Here is an 18,201-nt window from a genome sequence, read left to right as displayed (position 1 = left end):
CTAAATTATTCTTTCCCTCAATTGTAGGCATTATTATTAAAGAGAGAGAAGAGTGAGGAAGGGGAGGAAAAGAGAGCTATTGAATGCTAGGATTTCACCATATGAAACAGAGCATTAACTGTAACTATTAATTTGAATGGTTCCCTACATGATACAGTAACTAGTACATACAATAATAACATTCCAAAATAATGTTCACTGCTTCATCCAACAAATACCCGAATTCTGTATGTTCAAATGTTTAACAATTACTTCAGACTTATTCCTTTACATACAGAAATATGCATCATATTATAAGGTTACAAAAGCAAGAAGCAGAAAAACATGTAATATGGATTAGCTGTATAAAAAAAGAGCATTATGTTCATATTGATCAGAAAATATAGGGAAGAATACACATGAAACTAGTCAATAGATTTGTAGCTTAATAAGTGTATCTTAATGAAACTAGTCAATAGATTTTTTAGCTAAAAACTTTGAAATATTTTATGATAGTAAGTTTAGTAATGTTCTCAAACAGAAAAACAAGGTCATTTAAAATTTTACTCTTCTTTCTATATTATACAAAAATACTTAACCTTTGTCCCTACAGGAATAAAACAGCATATATTATATCAGTATATATTATAATATAGCATCAAGAATGGTATTTTTCACGAAAAGTTTTTACTAAAGTAATATGAGTTAGACCAAATTAAAAAAAAAAAAAACAGGAAAAAGGAAAAGAACAGCTGCGCGCCTGTGGCTCACGCTTGTAATCCTAACTACTCAGGAGGCTGAGATCTGAAGATCACAGTTCAAAGCCAACTCAGGCAGTAAAGTCCCCAAGAGACTCCTATCTCCAATAAACCACTAGAAAACTGGAAGTGATGCTGTGGCTCAAGTGGTAGAGCACTTGCATTGAGCTGAGGGGCACAGGGACAGCGCACTGACCCAGAGTTCAAGCCCCATGACTGACCAAAAAAAAGGGGGGGATGGACTAAGGGAAAAACTGTTTCTCATTATAAGAGAAAACCCAGTACAGTAGTAAAATATGAAAGTTATAAGGATGAAAAGGATAGCCAAACAACTAAAAGTACTATAAAGTGCAGAAGGCAATATAAAATCATATATTCAAAACCACTTTGAAGCCAGTGGCTCTTGCCTGTAATTGAAGCTAATCAGAAGGCTGAGATCTGAGGATGCTAATGTGAAGCCACAGATAGCAAAGTACATGAGACTCTTATCTCCAATTAACCACCAAAATACTGGAAGTGAAGCTGTAACTCAAGTAGTTAAGCATTAGTCTTGAGCAAACAAGCTCAGGGCACAAAAACAGAAAGAAAAAACCTTTGAGATTAGTTCAAAGAAATACTTACCCATCTAAAGAAGCATACATAAATTTTAAGGTTTGGGAAACATCTTCTATCATATTCCTTAGTTGGGGAAGAGGAACTCTAGGAAGATCAAAAATGTGCCCTTTTTATTTATAGCATAATCACAATGATATATATATATCTAAAAGACTATATGTAAGGTCTATACGTCAATTATGAGTCAAACTGTGGAAAACCATTGCTTATTACATTAGTACTTGATCAACTTTAGCTCAGATTTAGGTTTCTAGCAAGAATCAAATAGGTAAACTCTAGCATAAGTTCAATGTGTAAATTTAACAAACTGTCTACCAGCTGTGGCTGGTTCCTTCCTTTCCTTCTCTAACTTCCTGTGCTCCTAATGTGTTTTTTGTTTGTTTCTTCTCTTGTCTTTTGGATTACTACAAAAAAGTCTTAAGACAAATGTTTTCCTCTGCCATTATTTCCTGAATTATTTTATACTGAATATTCTCTAATTCTTTTTTTTTTTTTAAGATTTTATTGTTTGTTTTTTGGGTTTTTTTTGGGGGGGGGTCCGGTCATGGGGCCTGAACTCTGGGCCTGGGCGCTGTCCCTCAGCTCTTCAGCTCAAGGCTAGCGCTCTACTACTTGAGCCACAGCGCCACTTCCGGCTTTTTTCTTTTTGCTTATGTGGTACTGAGGAATTGAACCCAGGGCCTCTGGCATGCAAGACAAGTGCTCTACCACTGAGCCACCTTCCCAGCCCCTATTCTCTAATTCTTATAAACTCATACTTTCAATTACCTAGTTCTTCATATTCCAACTCACTGGTATCCAGCAGCCTCCTACCACAGTCCATTATAATCCATTCACAGAGTGCCACATACAGCAGGTGGGTGTCAAAGCACCATTAGCCCTTCATGTTAAAATTTTTGAAACCCACATATATAATTGTATCTCTTTTATCAAAATTAAGCCTTCAAAACATAAAAACTTTTTTTTTTTCCAGTATGGGGGCTTGAACTTGGCCTCATGCTTGTTGTTTTTCTTTTCCTGTTGGTCATGGGGTTTTAACTCTGGGCCTGGGTGCTGTCCCTCAGTTCTTTAGCTCAATGTGAGCACCCTACTACTTGTCTCACAGCGCCACTTCCAGTTTTCTGGTGGTTTATTGTAGGTAAGAGCCTCAAGGACTTTCCTGCCCGGACTGGCTTTGAACCGCAATCCTCAGATCTCAGCCTCCTGAGTAGCTAGGATTGACAGGCGTGAGCCACTGGCCTCTGGAGCTTGCTTAGTTTTCTTACTCAAGGCATTCTACAAACTGAGCCTATCCTGTTTTGTGCCGGTTAATTGGAGATGGAGTTTCTGCCCAAGCTAGCTTCAAATCTCAATCCTCCAGCTATCAGCCTCCTGAATAGCTAAAAGTATAGGTGTGAGTCACTGACACCCAGCTTAAAACATAATTCTGGTATTTTTTTTTTATTGCAGCCATCTTCAAGTACTTTTCTCAAGAAATTCTTCTTGAGAACTTATCAACTCGCTTCTTGTCTGTATATACAGTATATCACTTCTAAGACTGAACTCAAAAGGTCCTGCCACTTCCCTTTCCCTTCTAGACCCTTTGATTTTGGGGGGAAGCCAGCTGACATGTTTTAAGGTCACCCAAGTAGCTCTAACGAGAGGTATCTGTGGCAAGGAACCAAGGCAGTAACTGAGGATGTAATCCACCGTCGTCCCAAGACCAAAAGCCACAACGACTTAACATTGCTCTTAGATTCCTGAGCCATTAAGAATCTATGAGATAATAAATGTTTACCTCTTCAATTTAAATAGAGTTTTTTGAAATAGTTTATTATGCAGAAATAGATAACTACTATTACATAACAAAAAGAAATCTGGTTAACAAATAGAAAATAGTGGTATATAATAGCTCAGATTGGCTGGATGATGGTTTTGTTCTTTTGAAAGTTTTTGGTCCACTTTCCTTTCTTAAAATCCATGTAGTAGGAAGAACTCACATTTTGATTCAGTTTCCACTTCAACCTCATGCTGATTATCTGACTCCTAAGCTTTACTTTTGGTTTCACTTTCCTCATTTGTAAAATGGAGGCACTAATCACTAGTACATCTGGAGCTAATAGTTAAAATTAAATGGGATTAATTAAAATAAAGCACCTCATACAGTCCATGTTCAGACCAGTCCATGGTCAGTTAATTATGAGTGTTAATCATGCCTCTATCACTAACTACAAAAATAAGATGTATTTCAAAATACTTGAAAAAAAGCTATGAGGAAGATGTAATCGTTTAAGATGTATCACTAGGGAAGTTATAGATACTCAATGTTTTGTTAAAGACCTTCAACCTTGGACAAAATATCCTTCTGCTGACCCTTAATTTTCCAACAACAGTAGTAAATTAAAAATATGTAAAATCTGTATTAAAACACTGTTAAAATTCTGAGCAGAAGACAAGCTCATCTATCAGCCACCTCTGTATCACAAAAGAGAAAAGTGTACAGATAGCCCATAGCCTCTGTGTGTCCAGAGGAACCGCGGTGCATCTTTATACCCTATTCATACTAGATGAATATAGGTAACCACTACACTTTCACAACATATGTTACATCACAACACTCATTAGCAGTCTGTCTTTTGATCAAATGTCACCATTTTAATGATACCAGATTTGTTACCAATATTTCTTATATTAAATAAAAATCTCAACTTACTCTTCAGCAGGTAGGCCAATTAACAACAACTTGTCAAATTCTTTCAAGTAAGCTATATGAATTTGCTTCCCATTTAAAAGGAGGGATGAACTAAGGAAAAATAAATTCAAGAAGTTAGATTATCTTTAAATGTCATAAAGTTAACTTATTTGTAAGCTTTGGCATGACTTAAACAGTATGATTTTAAAAGTCAATATTAAATATGCAAATTTCTAACTGCCACAAAGAAAAGGTAGGGAATTATATGAGAACAAAAATACTTTCTAAAATTTTTAAAAAACAGAAACAATCCAAATTAATATAGGCCAAGCAAAAGTAGACTCATTGTTTTCTTCAAAAGAAAGTTTCCATACCAGTTGGTATATTATACCTTTGCTCACTTTTGAATATGACATGCTAAAGGAATGCCATCCTAGCTCAGAAGGTGACAGTCAACTCTGGGATTTAAATATATAAACAAGTAACCAAAACATAACTCAGACATTAAGAATGTTCTCAATGAAACTCTTGGGGACAATGGGTATGTTAACTATGGAATAGTTTTGAGGAACATATACTTAGGTCAAAACTGATAAAACTGTGTATTTTACACCTGCACAATTTATGTCGAGTACATGTCATGAAGCAGCAAAAAGCTAATGTGTTCTCAAAAGAGACACAATGAATCATGGAAATACAGAGAATGTAAGTGCATAGATTTTTAAATATGTATGAATTACCAAACATCTTCATTACTATTTTTAATGTTTTTCTTTACCATTTTATGTACTCATTTAAAAATGAATACTTTTACAAAGGTTTTTAATTTTTTTTCCTTTTTTAATTTTTAATTTTTTGATTAAGTGATTATATAATTTCCCAAATTTCACAGTATTGTGGGATAGTGATGCTCAGTTAAAGTCACAAACACATTCTAACTTTCCTGGAGCAAATTGTCTATCACGGTCTATAACATTTATGAGTTCTATGAGCTTTGCAATACAGTTATTTCTTCCACATTGGGTAGTATGTACATTTCTTTTGTTTTGCATAGCTTCGGCTGTTCTCTTTCCCATTTGTTCCCTCCCTCCCATTGCTGCCATTAAGTTGCTTAGTTCATTTTGGTCAATGTCCAGTGCAGCTAATGGGTCCCGCTGTTGTATGTTTTTCCCTGATTCCCTCTAGTTCTGTGTCATCCTCCTGGGTCCCCTCCGGTGTACACAAATATACTATACATGTGATCAGCAGCATGGGGTTATTTAGTAGTGGTTCGACCAGATGAGTGGAAGTTCTTTGTTTCTTAAGTCCCGTTAATTTTGTCATATCACCTAACATTTTTACAAAGGTTTTTTAAAAGTATGAATGCACCAAGATATTCATATTGCTAAGGAACCCCTAAAATAGTAAAAATCACATCTATTGTTTCTTTAAAATTATTTCTCTGGTTTTACTGTTTGTACATGTTTAACTCATACCTCATCACTAATAACAAGACCTAAATATTAAATAAGATAATTATCTATCCCATAAGGTATTAAAAAAGAGCAGCCATGCCCTGGTGGCTAAACTATGTAATCCTAGCTACTCAGGAGGTTGAGATCTGAGAATCGAGGTTCAAAGCCAGCCCAGGCAGTAAAGGCCATGAGACTTTTATCTCCAAAAAAGCCTCAAGTGGAGCTGTGGCTCAAGTGGTAGAGCACTCACCTCAAGCTGAAGAGCTCAGGGACAGCGCCTGGGCCCAGAGTTCAAGACCCACAACCAACAACTACAAAAAATAAATACATAAAATAAAAAAAGAACCTACATGAAGAAATTCAATTTTATTTTTTCCTTCTCAGTGCCAGGGATTGAACCTAGCACATTGCCACACTACTGAGCTAGCTACATACGTAGCCTTTTACATAAAGAAACATAAAACAAGGTGCCTTTTAAAAGGAGACCTGCACCTCAAAAATACTATGGCAAATGGTAGGAGACAGTCACAAGTAATCACATATATGATTCCATTCATACATGCATAGGGCTTGGACAGGGTACAGTTAAGCAAGCTGGTAGCTAAAAGGCACAGCATTTCTCTCTGAGGTGATAAAACTGTTCTAAAATTGACTTTGGGGTAGTTATACATATCTGAATATAAATCAAATTATTACTTGTACACCTTTAAAATCTGTGATTTTATGAATTTTATGTTTATGAATTCTATTTCTCAACAAACCATTTAAAAAGGGAAAGGGGGGGTGGGGGAAGCCAGGTTCAGGTGGCTCATACCTGTAGCAACTCAGGAGGCTGAGAGCTGAGGATACTGGCTTAAAGCCAGCCGGGACAGGAAGTCCATGAATGGAGCTGTGGCTCTCAAGTGGTAGAGTGCTGGCCTTGAGCTAGAAAGCACAGGCATAGTGCCCAGGCACTGAGTTCAAGCCCCAGGACGGACTGAACGCACACGCCACATGCACATACAACACATACCCCCTCCCCGCCCCACACATGTGAAAAATAGGACTAGGGGTACAGCACAGTGGTATATAGCATTTGCCCCGCAAAGTGTGAGGCCTCAAGTTTGATTTCAGCATTGTAAAATGAAATATAAATACAAATAAAAAGAGGTCTGGTAAAGTGCTTTTATAAATGCAATTTATACCCTAAATGAGGTGAACTAATTTCTATTTATGACCACATTTAAACTCATGGATTTAAGCATTACTTTTATCTAGGAAAACAAATTCTTCCTATTCTCTAACAGACACTACCTTTTAAAATGTAATGGTATAATATTTATGAGAAAGTAGGAAAAGGAAAAACAGGCTTAAAACTCCAACTTATTATTTCATGAGTAATACAGGGCTCTTAAAATTTGAAATTTTTATAAGCTCCAAATGTAATGAAATATTAAGGAAAAAAATTCATCAGTAAGATTTTATAAAAACAAACATCAAAGCATTGAATTCTCTCATCTCAAATTAATTAGGGTACTTTATAGTCGGGGCTTGATAAATCAATTTGGAATGGGTGTTTGGCTCTATAGCTAACTATACAATGTTAGTACTTTTCTTTTCTTCTTCCCTTAAGTGCTAGTAATCATATCCAGAGCTTCATATATGCTAGACAACTGCTTTAGGAGTGAATTACATCTCCAGCCCTAGTGATTAAAATGTGAATTTGCAGCCAAGCACTAGTGGCTCTTGCCTATAATCCTATCTACTCAGGAGGCTGAGACCAACCAAGACTATAATTCCAAGCCAGACTGGCAGAAAAAGTCTATTGAGATTTTTTTTCCAATTAACCAGCAAAAAGCAAAGCTGGAGGCATGGCTCTGAGTATAAGCTATAAGCAAGAAGCTGAGAAAGCAGTAGGCCCAGAGTTCAAATTCTAGTACCCTCCTGTACACACACACACACAAATTATTTGACATTAATTTTGCTTACAGGGGACAATAAAGTCTGAATATATATCCTAAAGTAATTACTGTATTTTTCTATCACTATACTACACTATACTTTTCTATCACTTCTGTGAAAACAGTATTTTCTGTGAAAAAAATCACGATTTAGTCATTCTTGCCAACTACAAAAGCATTGTCTAACAAAGTAACAATCACAGTAAAAACACGAAGAAGCTGGAATCATAATTCCATTCTGAAAAAAGATAATACTTTTATGAAGAACTTATTATTATTATTTTTTTGGGTCCGGTCATGGGGCCTGAACTCTGGGCCTGGGCGCTGTCACTTAGCTCTTCAGCTCAAGGCTAGCGCTCTACCACTTGGGCCACAGCGCCACTTCCAGCTTTTTTCTTTTTTGCTTATGTGGTGCTGAGGAATCGAACCCAGGGCCTCATGCATACAAGGCAAGCGCTCTACCACTGAGCCATCTTCCCAGCCCTATGAAGAACTTAAAACACTATTCATTAAAATGTGCCCAAACACCCAGCTCTATAGCTGTATTGAAAAATCTACTATATAAATCAAGTAGCTGACTCTGGGCATAATGCCAATGAACAAAATATCTGCAGATATCCCATCAATACAGATACCTACACATTATAGATACCAGTATATGCAGCACTTCAGAACCAGATACACTCAAGAAAAGAACTAAATAGAAATTAATGATTACCTGGTAACTTGTGTCCCGGTTACATTTTCCAGCATGTCACAGAGTGTGAGAAAAATCCCTCTCACATTTTTTAGTTTCTGAGATGCTTCAGACTTTGGATAATGATACAGAATTTCCTGCTGTTAAATGAAAGGAAACATAAATGATGAACTCTCTCTACACCAAAATTTCCAACTATTATTTTTGTTGTGGCAAGTTCAGATTCTGTATTAAGAACAGAAAAGATAATCTTTTCAATTTCAGTGAGGTTTTATACCCATGGAAGAAGCATGCCTTGAATCTTTAAATTAGCATTTAAAAACAACCCATTTGCCAGTGTGCCTTCTTAGGCTTTGGGGTCAGATTTACCATTCCATTTTGTGCCGCTATAAAATCCTCCTTCTCTCTAGGTAATAAATAAAATTAAATTAAAACTATATTTGAAAATAAGTCAGAAACTGCCAATTGGTCATATTACTAAAATATATACTAATTAGGATACTGATTATTTGAAATTACAATTTCTAAGTCTTTTAAACTTTAATCACTGTTAACAATTTCTATTCTTAATCTTTCATTACATTTCATTCTGTATGTATTCTTATTAACTACAGTTAATAGAACTCTATACACCTCATGGAACTATCAGGAGTCTTCAAATACAAATTCTTTCAACTGGCTTATAAAAGATCATTTCTTCATTTGGCATAAAATCATAAAATATGTATTTAAATTTAAGACAAAACTGCAATTATACTTGCAAAGTGAGAATGCAACAATAAAGTAGTATAAATAGAAAGCATATGGTGATGTTTTATAATCTTACCCTTCTTAAATTTGAAAGCATTTGCATACTACAAATTAATTTGAATTCAAATGTTAAAGGAGAGTATATTTTATTCTAGTCAGTAAGATAATCCACAAATGGTTTTTATTTTAAGAATGTGCAGCTGGGTGCTGGTGGCTCACACTTGTAATCCTAGCCACTCAGGAGGCTGCGCTATGAGGATCGAGGTTCAAAGCCAGTCTGACCTGGAAAGTCCAAGTAACCACCAGAAAACCAGAAGTGGCGCTGTGGCTCAAGTGGTAGAGTGCCCACCTTGAGCTGAAGAGCTGAGGGACAGCGCCTCAGGCCCAGAGTTCAAGCCCCACAACCAACAAAAAAAAAGAAAAAAAAAAGAATGTGACGTGTTTCTCTATTTTCAAGAACAGTATATTCCAAGGATACAAACAGCTGATTAAAATAAACTAATAAGGCTGGGCTCCAGTGGCTAAGACCTATAATCCTACTTAAAAGGCTGAGATCTGAACATCATTGTTCCAAGCCAGCTGGGGCAAGTCCATAATACTCTTACCTCCAATTTACCATCAGAAAACTGGAAATGGAGCTGTGGCTTAAGTGGTAGAGTGTTAGCCTTGAGCTGAAGAGCTCAGAGACAGCCCATAGTTCAATACCCACAACCAACCAACCAACATACATACATACATACATAGATAAAATAATAAATCGCTCAGGATGTGCAGTGTGCTAGTATTTTTAATAAGTGTGTGTGCGCGCGTGTGCGCGCGTGTCCACGCACACACCAGTACTGGGACTTCAACTGATGGCCTAATGCTCTCGCTTGGCTTTCCACTCACAGATGTCAGTGTACCACTTGAGCCACACTTCCAGTCCATCTTAATACTTTTCAAACACAAAAATATGAGCCATTGTATTTCTCACTTTTTGCTGCTAATTAGGCAACATCTAAATTTCTCACAAGGCAACTCAAAAACAAGCAAAATAAAAGCATCTGGTTGGAAACCAGGAATGATTCAGAGTGGCTTTCAGTTCCTCACAGATTAACAGTCACAAGCCTGCTCTCCTCAAGCATTATCCTATCTCCTTGATTCTCTCTACAGTTTATCTTGTGTTAGAAGATAATTATTTGTGTTAGAAATCATTACTAACATGATGACCATATACTGGAATTTTTTTTTAGTGGGGAGGGTCCAGTCGTGCACGCTACCACTTGAGCCATAGCACCACTTCCGGCTTTTTTTTTTCTGCTTATGTGGTGCTGAGGAATCGAACCCAGGGTCTCAAGCATACAAGGCAAGCGCTCTACCACTGAGCCACCTTCCCAGCCCCCATATACTGGAATTTTTACAACTGGACAAATATAAATAATGATAAACTAGAAATAGCTGCTTTGGGACTAAAAATGTGGCTTAGTGGTAGAGTGCTTGCCTAGCATACATGAAGCCCTGGGTTAGATTCCTCAGTACCACATAAACAGAAAAAGCTGGAAGTGACGCTGTGGCTGGCTTTGAACCATGATCCTCAGATCTCAGCCTCCTGAGTAGCTAGGATGACAGGCGTGAGCCCACTGGCATCCAGCTCAAACTTTCTTATAATATTTCCACTGTAACAAAACATTATTTTATCCTTAGAAATTAACACATAAATTTAAATGCTTATTAATAAGTACTTTCACACTGGTTTAGCTGAAACATCAAACACCATTTCAAACAATCTGTGATTAGTTTTTCAAATCTCTTAGTTTACGGTCCTTACAGTCTACATCTTGTAGCTAAAAAATGACAAGTTTTTACCAAATGCATAATGTCATAAAAAAAGCAGAATGAAAAGTATTTCAAGATTCTCATTTAAAAAAAAAAAAGCTCAAACAAAATGACCCTATGACATTGCATTGAGGAGTAGTATGACTAGTAAAAAAGACCATTTTAATAGGTCTCTATACTAATCACAAACCCTTAGTATTAAAGACCTGGCAACCTCTTCAGTTATTACCCAATTTAACTAGCTGCATTTTTAAGCACTTATTAGTAGTATGCATTTGCAGCAGCCTCCACTCTGTTCTGTAAGAATAAAAAGCCTTCCCTAATTACATAGCTAGAAGAGACAGAAACCTGTTCACACTTCCCCAGGGAGAAAGAGGCAAGGATGACAAAAGGCCTTAGCAGTGCCCTACTCCAAAGCAACCTGGAATAATGCTGGATGTTATCCTTGACATTTGTTGATGTTTTATATAATAAATTCCTAAGTGTCACTTGTTTTAGAGATATAAGGGGCCACTATTACACACAAGAAATAAGAATGATTAATTCTAGGTCTCAATATGTTGCTCAGAACAAAGAAAATGATTTTAAAAACATAGTACATTCGTTTTTTGCCATGTAATAATTCATTATATATGAACCATTCATTGACAGATGAACCACACAGGAAATGTAGGGTATAGAGGCTTAAAAAATTCAGAATAGTTAAACATTTTTCAGATCTCACTTTTGCTCAGAGAATTATATTAGACTAAATGCTTTGAGAGCTTTCTATTGTAAAAATAGCTTCCTGGCTAGTTGAACTAATGGCATGCAAAAGTACTGAGGTTTCTAAGGCATCCTCTACATATTCTTCCACCCTCCTCATCCATCACTACAAAAGAAGCTGGGATTCAGCTAGGAGTTCTGCATGCTGAGCAAAAGGACAGAGATAGGAATATCCTAAGGGTTGATGCTTACGATAGCTTCAACAGAATGCTGGGCTAGTGGCAAGCTGAGCCACCATGTACCACTGGTACCACTAGTGCCACTACAGTAAACTGAGTCCAGATCCTCAGGCAATGCTAAAGTGCTCCTTAGTTAGGGGGCAGAAATTGAAGTACAAGACAGAGAATGCTAGAGAGCATTCCCACTTTACAAATATCAGACTTCCAAGATAAAAATCAAGCAGTAAGTTCAGACAAAGATCCTCAAAAAGACATAAGAAAATGGGGTTGGGAAGGTGGCTCAGTGGTAGAGTGCTTGCCTTGCATGCATGAGGCCCTGGGTTTGATTCCTCAGCACCACATAAGCAAAAAGAAAAAAGCCGGAAGTGGCACTGTGGCTCAAGTGGTAGAGCGCTAGCCTTGAGCTGAAGAGCTGAGGGACAGCACCCAGGCCCAGAGTTCAGGCCCCACGACCGGACCCCCACCCCCCCCCAAAAAAAGACAAAGAAACGTCTTTGGTTTAAATCTTAAATGAACCCATTTTCTTATAGTAGTCTTTGGTTGCCAGAGGACACGCCTAGTGGAAAGAAGACTTTGCTCCTAGGACTTTGCTGGGACTTTTTCTTGACAAAAAAAAATGACAGACTGACTTCAATGATAGAACTCTAAAGACAAAGAAATATTATTTTAAAATCTGAGAAATGTGTTTGTTTAAACTTTTTAAATTGATATTTGTAACTTGTGTAGACGTGTCATTGTTCCAACACTATTTATTGAAGAGACTGTCCTGTCCCTTCCCCATTTTCTTGTCTCCTATGTTGCTCTAAATGCATAAAGATATATCTGGACTCTATTCTGTTCTCTTGGTCATCTAGGTGTCTGTTTCTATGTCAAACTCATGTTATTTTAGTTATATTTAGCTTTGTGGTATATTTCAAGGTCTGGTAGCATAATATCTCCACAGCTTTGTTCTTTAAGCTCAAAAATCTCTGTAGATGTGGTTTCTATTCAAATTTTAGGATTCTATTTAGGCCTTTCTGAGTGGTAACTGGAGATAAGAATCTCATGGATTGGCTTCAAATCCCAATCTTCTGATCTCCACCTCCCGCCATAACTAGGATTACAGGTGTGATCCTCCAGGGCCCTGCTAGATTATTTTCTTATTTATGACTAAAAAGACATAAAATCTAGCCAGGTGCTGGTGGCTCATGCCTGTAATCCTAGCTACTCTGGTGACTGAGATTTGAGGATCGCATTTAGAAGCTAGCTCAGGCAGAAAAAGTCTGTGAGATTCTTATCTCCAATAAAGTGCTCAGAAAAAGCCAGAAGTGGTGCTGTGGCTCAAGTGATAGAGCGCTAGCCTTGAACACAAAGAGGCTCAGGGACAGCATTCAGGCCCTGAGTTGAAGTCCCAGGACTGCCCTCCCTCAAAAAAAAAGGCATAAAATCTAATACCACACCAGACACACTTGTTTAATAAACACTGAGATATGAATTAAAAATATGTAAAACATAAACGGCAAGAGGTAACTGATTACAAAATGTGAGAACCTTTCATGACGTTTACACAACTATATTTGTACTTATTTGTCAAAACTCAACAAATTGTCCATTTAACACAGTTTAGTTTAATATATAAAAAGCAATACCTCAATAAAGACTAATCAAAAAAGGAGTTCAGGATAACAAGAGTACAGGAGGGTAACAGGAGCTTAGCTTGTAAGCTAGAAGATACTGCAATAGTGTCTTCTTTCTCTTTTTCCTACTGCTTGAAACAACTAAATAGTTAATTCACTTATGTTTAAAAAAACATTTGTTGTGTGAAACATTCATAAATAAAATACACAAGGAATAAGTCTGAAAATAGGTAATTTGCTTTAATTCTTCCCTAAATCAAAATAAAACATGCCTACATTTACTGAAAAGACTACAAAAGGTCCTTACTTTTTACCTTCCACTTTCAAGCACACACTCACCTCTTCCTTTGAGGTTTCCGAGTCAAGATGCAGTGTGAGATACATGATGATGTGTGGAGAATGTGGAGGAGTCTGGATGCTGTCAACCTCCTCTCCCCAGAAGAGCTTCACTAAATCACTTGTGTTTATCTGTGTCTTTTTCTTTCTTGGTTGGATAGTTTCCTTTTTCACAGCATATGCATTTTCAAATGTCAGTTTCACCTTAAAAATTAAGATGAGGCAAAATTGGCTGCATTTTTCAAAGAAGGTGTACACTGTATGGATAAGTCATTCTAGAGCAAAGAATCCTGATAGGAGAGGTTATATGTTCCACTGGTTTATACTTGTATCTAGCTTCTTCCACAGTGTCTGACCAGTATAAAACTTTACTGGGTAGTAATTTATTTATTCTTAATTATTGACTACAAAAACAAGAAATGCCATGAAAAGATCAGAATTTAGTATGAAGTGAGAATGTATTCAAGTTATACTACATTATTATACTGATAGCACTGAGTCAACTGAAAGAGATAAAATGAAGAGACAAAGAATCAAGATCAACTTCACACAACCAGATTTTACTTTCTTTTCAAATGGAGTACTTCAAGTATTTTCTCATTCTTTGTGGTCCTTTACAGTGAAGACCAATGATGGTAAAGCCTGTCAACACAATAGGTCCTGGACCATAGCCTTAAGATAAACGGTCAGTTCTATCAACATAGTTTTAGCTTTGTACCCTAATCTTAAGATTGGTAAGAATATGTCCCTTTTCCAACTGCCGAAAGGTAGAGGTAATACATTTAGCATACTGCTTGCTATATGGGAACATCAGTCCCCTTCCCTATTTTACTCCTGGCTCCATCTAGTTCTACTTACAGGGCCTCAGGGAAATGGCTGTAACAGAAAACCCCCTTTCAACAATAAAAAAGGAAAACATGGTCTAATTTGGTTTCTAGTTAAGAAGTCTAAATTCTATATAGTTATTAGCCATTCATTACCTAAACACAGGTGCTCATTTTTGAGAAAGACACAGTTATAACACCCAATCTAGCAAAACTAACAAATGTTTATACACAGAAAATAATATCATAATAAAGTACACTAAAATATTATAGTAGTTGAGTACTGGAGAAATTTGTTCCTTACTTTTTTGTGGTTTCCAAAATATAATACTATAGATGCATTACCTTTATAATATACATCTTTCTAAAATAATAGGTTTAATGGTATTTACTCATGATGGGATTATATTCTGAAGCTGTATATAAACAAAGTGTCTTCAAAATTGTATTAGGGAAGCAATGCCATTTTGGAGTACAATATAGTTTCTCAATGCATAAATTTTACTCAGTTCTTCTTCCATTCTTAAAGTAATCTCCTAACTGGGTGCCAGTAGCTCACACCTATAATCCTAGCTATTCAAGAAGCTAAGAAGTCAGGATCACAGTACAAAGAGAAGCCAGTGCAGGAAGGTCTGTGTGAAACTCATCTCCAATTAACTACCCACCTAACAAAAGCCAGAAGTAGAGCTGTGGCATAAAGCTGTGGCACTTTAAAGTTACACTGTATAAAAATACAACCACATATACTATTGCAAAATGCCCATCTTTCTTTAAAGTAGGACATGGACCAATAGCAAATACATAGTTGCTTTTGTATATTTACTGAAGATATGCCCAAAATAGTCAAACCATAATTTCTTTATTTTCTTTTTTCTTTTTTTCTTTTTTGGTGGGTTTTGGGGCTTGTTTTCTGGGCCTGGGCGGTGTTCCTCAGCAATTCAGCTCAAAGCTGGCACTCTACCACTTGAGCCACAGCCCCACTTCCAGTTTTCTGGTGGTTTACTGTAGATAAGAGTCTCACAGACTTTCCTGCCGGGGCTGGCTTTGAACCATAATCCTCAGATCTTAGCCTCCTGAGTAGCTATGTTTACAGGCCTGAGTCACCAGCACTCAGCTATTTCTTTCTTTCTTATGTTATGTTTATATACAAATGAATCTGCAATCATTAATTAAATGTAAGTATAATGTAATTTTATAGTAAATATAAACGTGGTTGAGTTCTGGCAAAATTGTCAGTCCACCTGTACTGCAACTGACATAGGCAAGAAATGAAGAACTCTGATATGTAGCCAGAAGGGGAAGGCTGGTTCAGCTGTGAAAATGCTACAGTTCTTTGTTACGTATTTTTTACTAGCTGCTAAGTCTCTTGAGGTACCTTAGTACCTTGTCCCAACCAAGTCCTCTCCTAACACCTAGGGACTAAAGAGGATAATGGCGAATGGGTTTCTAAGGGCTAATATTTCCAACACCACCCTGTCTCTACCTATATCCGCTTAGCCATCTGTCGTCATTGCTTGTCCATAGCTATCCGTTATTCCATTGTTCATTTTAACTTTCTAAAGATATCTAAATTTACAAAGTTAGTGGAAATGTATGGTGGTGTATTTCAGAGAAGATAGTGAATGTAAGAAATCTTATTTTTTAGAAAACAGGGAATTTCATCATGGATCTTATTACAGAATATCAAAGCAGATACATGATTCTGAGATATCAAGGATTTTATTCATGTTAATGAATCTGAAAACTACTTCATCCTTTCACTGTCTGATGGATCCTCTAACCTATTTAAAGCATATAATGTCTACCTTCCAAGTAAGAGAACATTGAAAAGAGTATTCCTATTAAAAGGAAAAGAACTTTCAAAATGCATTGAGTATCTTAAAATGTAATTTATAATATAAAATGTTGATATTTAGAGTATCATGTGACTTATAGGAGAAATTTATTTTTAACTCCCAACAGTTCAGGATGAAAGCTTACCTAAGTAACAAAAATCAAGAAAAGAGTATAAGTAGATACTAAAGTAAAACAGTATTAAAAATTTTCTAGCATGAATTGCTTCAAAAACTCAGAAAACGGGGCTGGGAAGGTGGCTCAGTGGTAGAGTGCTTGCCTTGCAGGCATGAGGCCCTGGGTTCGATTCCTCAGCACCACATAAGCAGAAAAAGCTGGAAGTGGTGCTGTGGCTCAAGAGGTAGAGCACTAGCCTTGAGCTGAATTGCTGAGGGACAGCGCCCAGGCCCAGAGTTCAGGCACCATGACTGGCAAAAAAAAAAACTCAGAAAACAAGCTGGGCGCTGGTGGCTTATGCCTGTAATCCTAGCTACTCAGGAGGCTGAGATATGAGGATCGCAGGTCAAAGCCAGCCCGGGCAGGAAAGTCCATGAGACTCATCTCCAATTAACCACCAGAAAACCAGAAGTGGCACTGTGGCTCAAGTGGTAGAGCGCCAGCCTTGAGCTGAAGAGCTGAGGGACAGCGCCCAGACCCAGAGTTCAAGCCCTGTGACTAAGCAAAAAAGCAAAACAGGGGTTGGGAAGGTGGCTCAGTGGTAGAGCGCTTGCCTTGCATGCATGAGGCCCTGGGTTCGATTCCTCAGCACCACATAAGCAAAAAGAAAAAAGCCGGAAGTGGTGCTGTGGCTCAAGTGCTAGAGCTCTAGCCCTGAGCTGAAGAGCTGAGGGACAGCGCCCATGCCCAGAGTTCAGGCCCCACGACCGGACCCCCCCCCCCCAAAACAAAAACAAAAACAAAAACACCCTCACAAAACAGACGACTGAATAATTGTTTAAAATGACTCTTCTAGAAACTAGATTGGTATCGATCAGTACATATGGTGTTAAAATGGCAAGGTGGTAATTATGTATGCTTCTATTATTATTGCTATTGCTGCTTTATTTAGAATGATTTTTATTTTTAGAAAAATACTACAAAGGTATTTCTTAAATATTCAAGAATAAATGTAATTCACATATTAAGCATGATAAGTTTCAGAATCTTAAAAAAGAAATACAAAATGTATGTATTTTATATAACTCATTGTAAAATGTTGCAAAAGAATGTTCAGACCTGCATGGGTCCAGGAATACAAGACAGAACTCTCTCTATGTTTTCTGAGGTCACAGCAACATCATTCACAGCAACAAGGACATCACCTAAAATTAGAATAATGAAAGATTGTTGTAGGAATATACAAACTCCAAAGAGATCTGGAATTGAAACATTAAAAAGAATGTATTCTTACTTAATCAAAGTACAGTAGAAAATGTGATATATACAGGTACTTATCCAAGGCTGTTACATTAGTGACATAGCTATAGCCACTGCACTCTACCCTTCCCATTTTATAATACCGCCCAATAGAACTATAAATGAACTACAACCCATGAACATGTCAAGAAATGAAAATTCTCATTTGTGATATGTTTAGGAGAGTTACGTAAGCTCAAGTAACAAAGTTTTAAGCATAAGCCAAGTATTGTAGTTAATGAAACAGAAGCTAATCACTTAGACCCCCCCAGTAAAACAAAGCAAAAAAATCAGCTAAAATTCTAATTATGATCTAACTAGATCATAATTCAGTATTCTATGGTCTTATTGCTATTACTGATTTGTGTCTGTATGTATAGTTATTTGCTTCAAAGGTTAAAACCATATTAAAATATGCATCATATTTCAGAAAAAAAAATCCCCTTTTCCAGGACTCTTCTTTCAATGTTGTATGTTTATCAGATTTGATAATTAAAGATCAATGTTAAAATGGAAGTTTATTTTCAGAATATAATTAAACATAGTACTAAAA

At 36.8% G+C, this 18,201-nt stretch overlaps 1 protein-coding gene across 4 annotated transcripts in view; it reads right to left on the bottom strand.

The window, feature by feature from the left end:
• The window catches only part of LOC138826816 (protein inturned-like), a 59,754-nt gene that overhangs the window by 25,779 nt on the left and 15,774 nt on the right, over nucleotides 1–18,201 (bottom strand). For all 4 annotated transcript variants that reach the window (XM_070022061.1, XM_070022059.1, XM_070022060.1 and 1 more), the window contains exons 3-7: nucleotides 17,469–17,554; nucleotides 13,579–13,779; nucleotides 8,136–8,254; nucleotides 4,045–4,134; nucleotides 1,359–1,436 (exon numbers count right to left, since the gene is read on the bottom strand). In XM_070022061.1, the coding sequence (XP_069878162.1) occupies nucleotides 1,359–1,436; nucleotides 4,045–4,134; nucleotides 8,136–8,254; nucleotides 13,579–13,779; nucleotides 17,469–17,554 (574 nt within the window). The remainder of the gene's footprint in view (nucleotides 1–1,358; nucleotides 1,437–4,044; nucleotides 4,135–8,135; nucleotides 8,255–13,578; nucleotides 13,780–17,468; nucleotides 17,555–18,201) is intronic.

The sequence above is a fragment of the Dipodomys merriami genome, unplaced genomic scaffold, assembly GCF_024711535.1.
Source record: "Dipodomys merriami isolate MVZ:Mamm:240054 unplaced genomic scaffold, mDipMer1.0.p SCAF_15, whole genome shotgun sequence".
Lineage (NCBI taxonomy): Eukaryota > Metazoa > Chordata > Mammalia > Rodentia > Heteromyidae > Dipodomys > Dipodomys merriami.
Note: the sequence above shows the minus strand (reverse complement) of the source record. Positions and strands in the feature narration are given on the sequence as shown.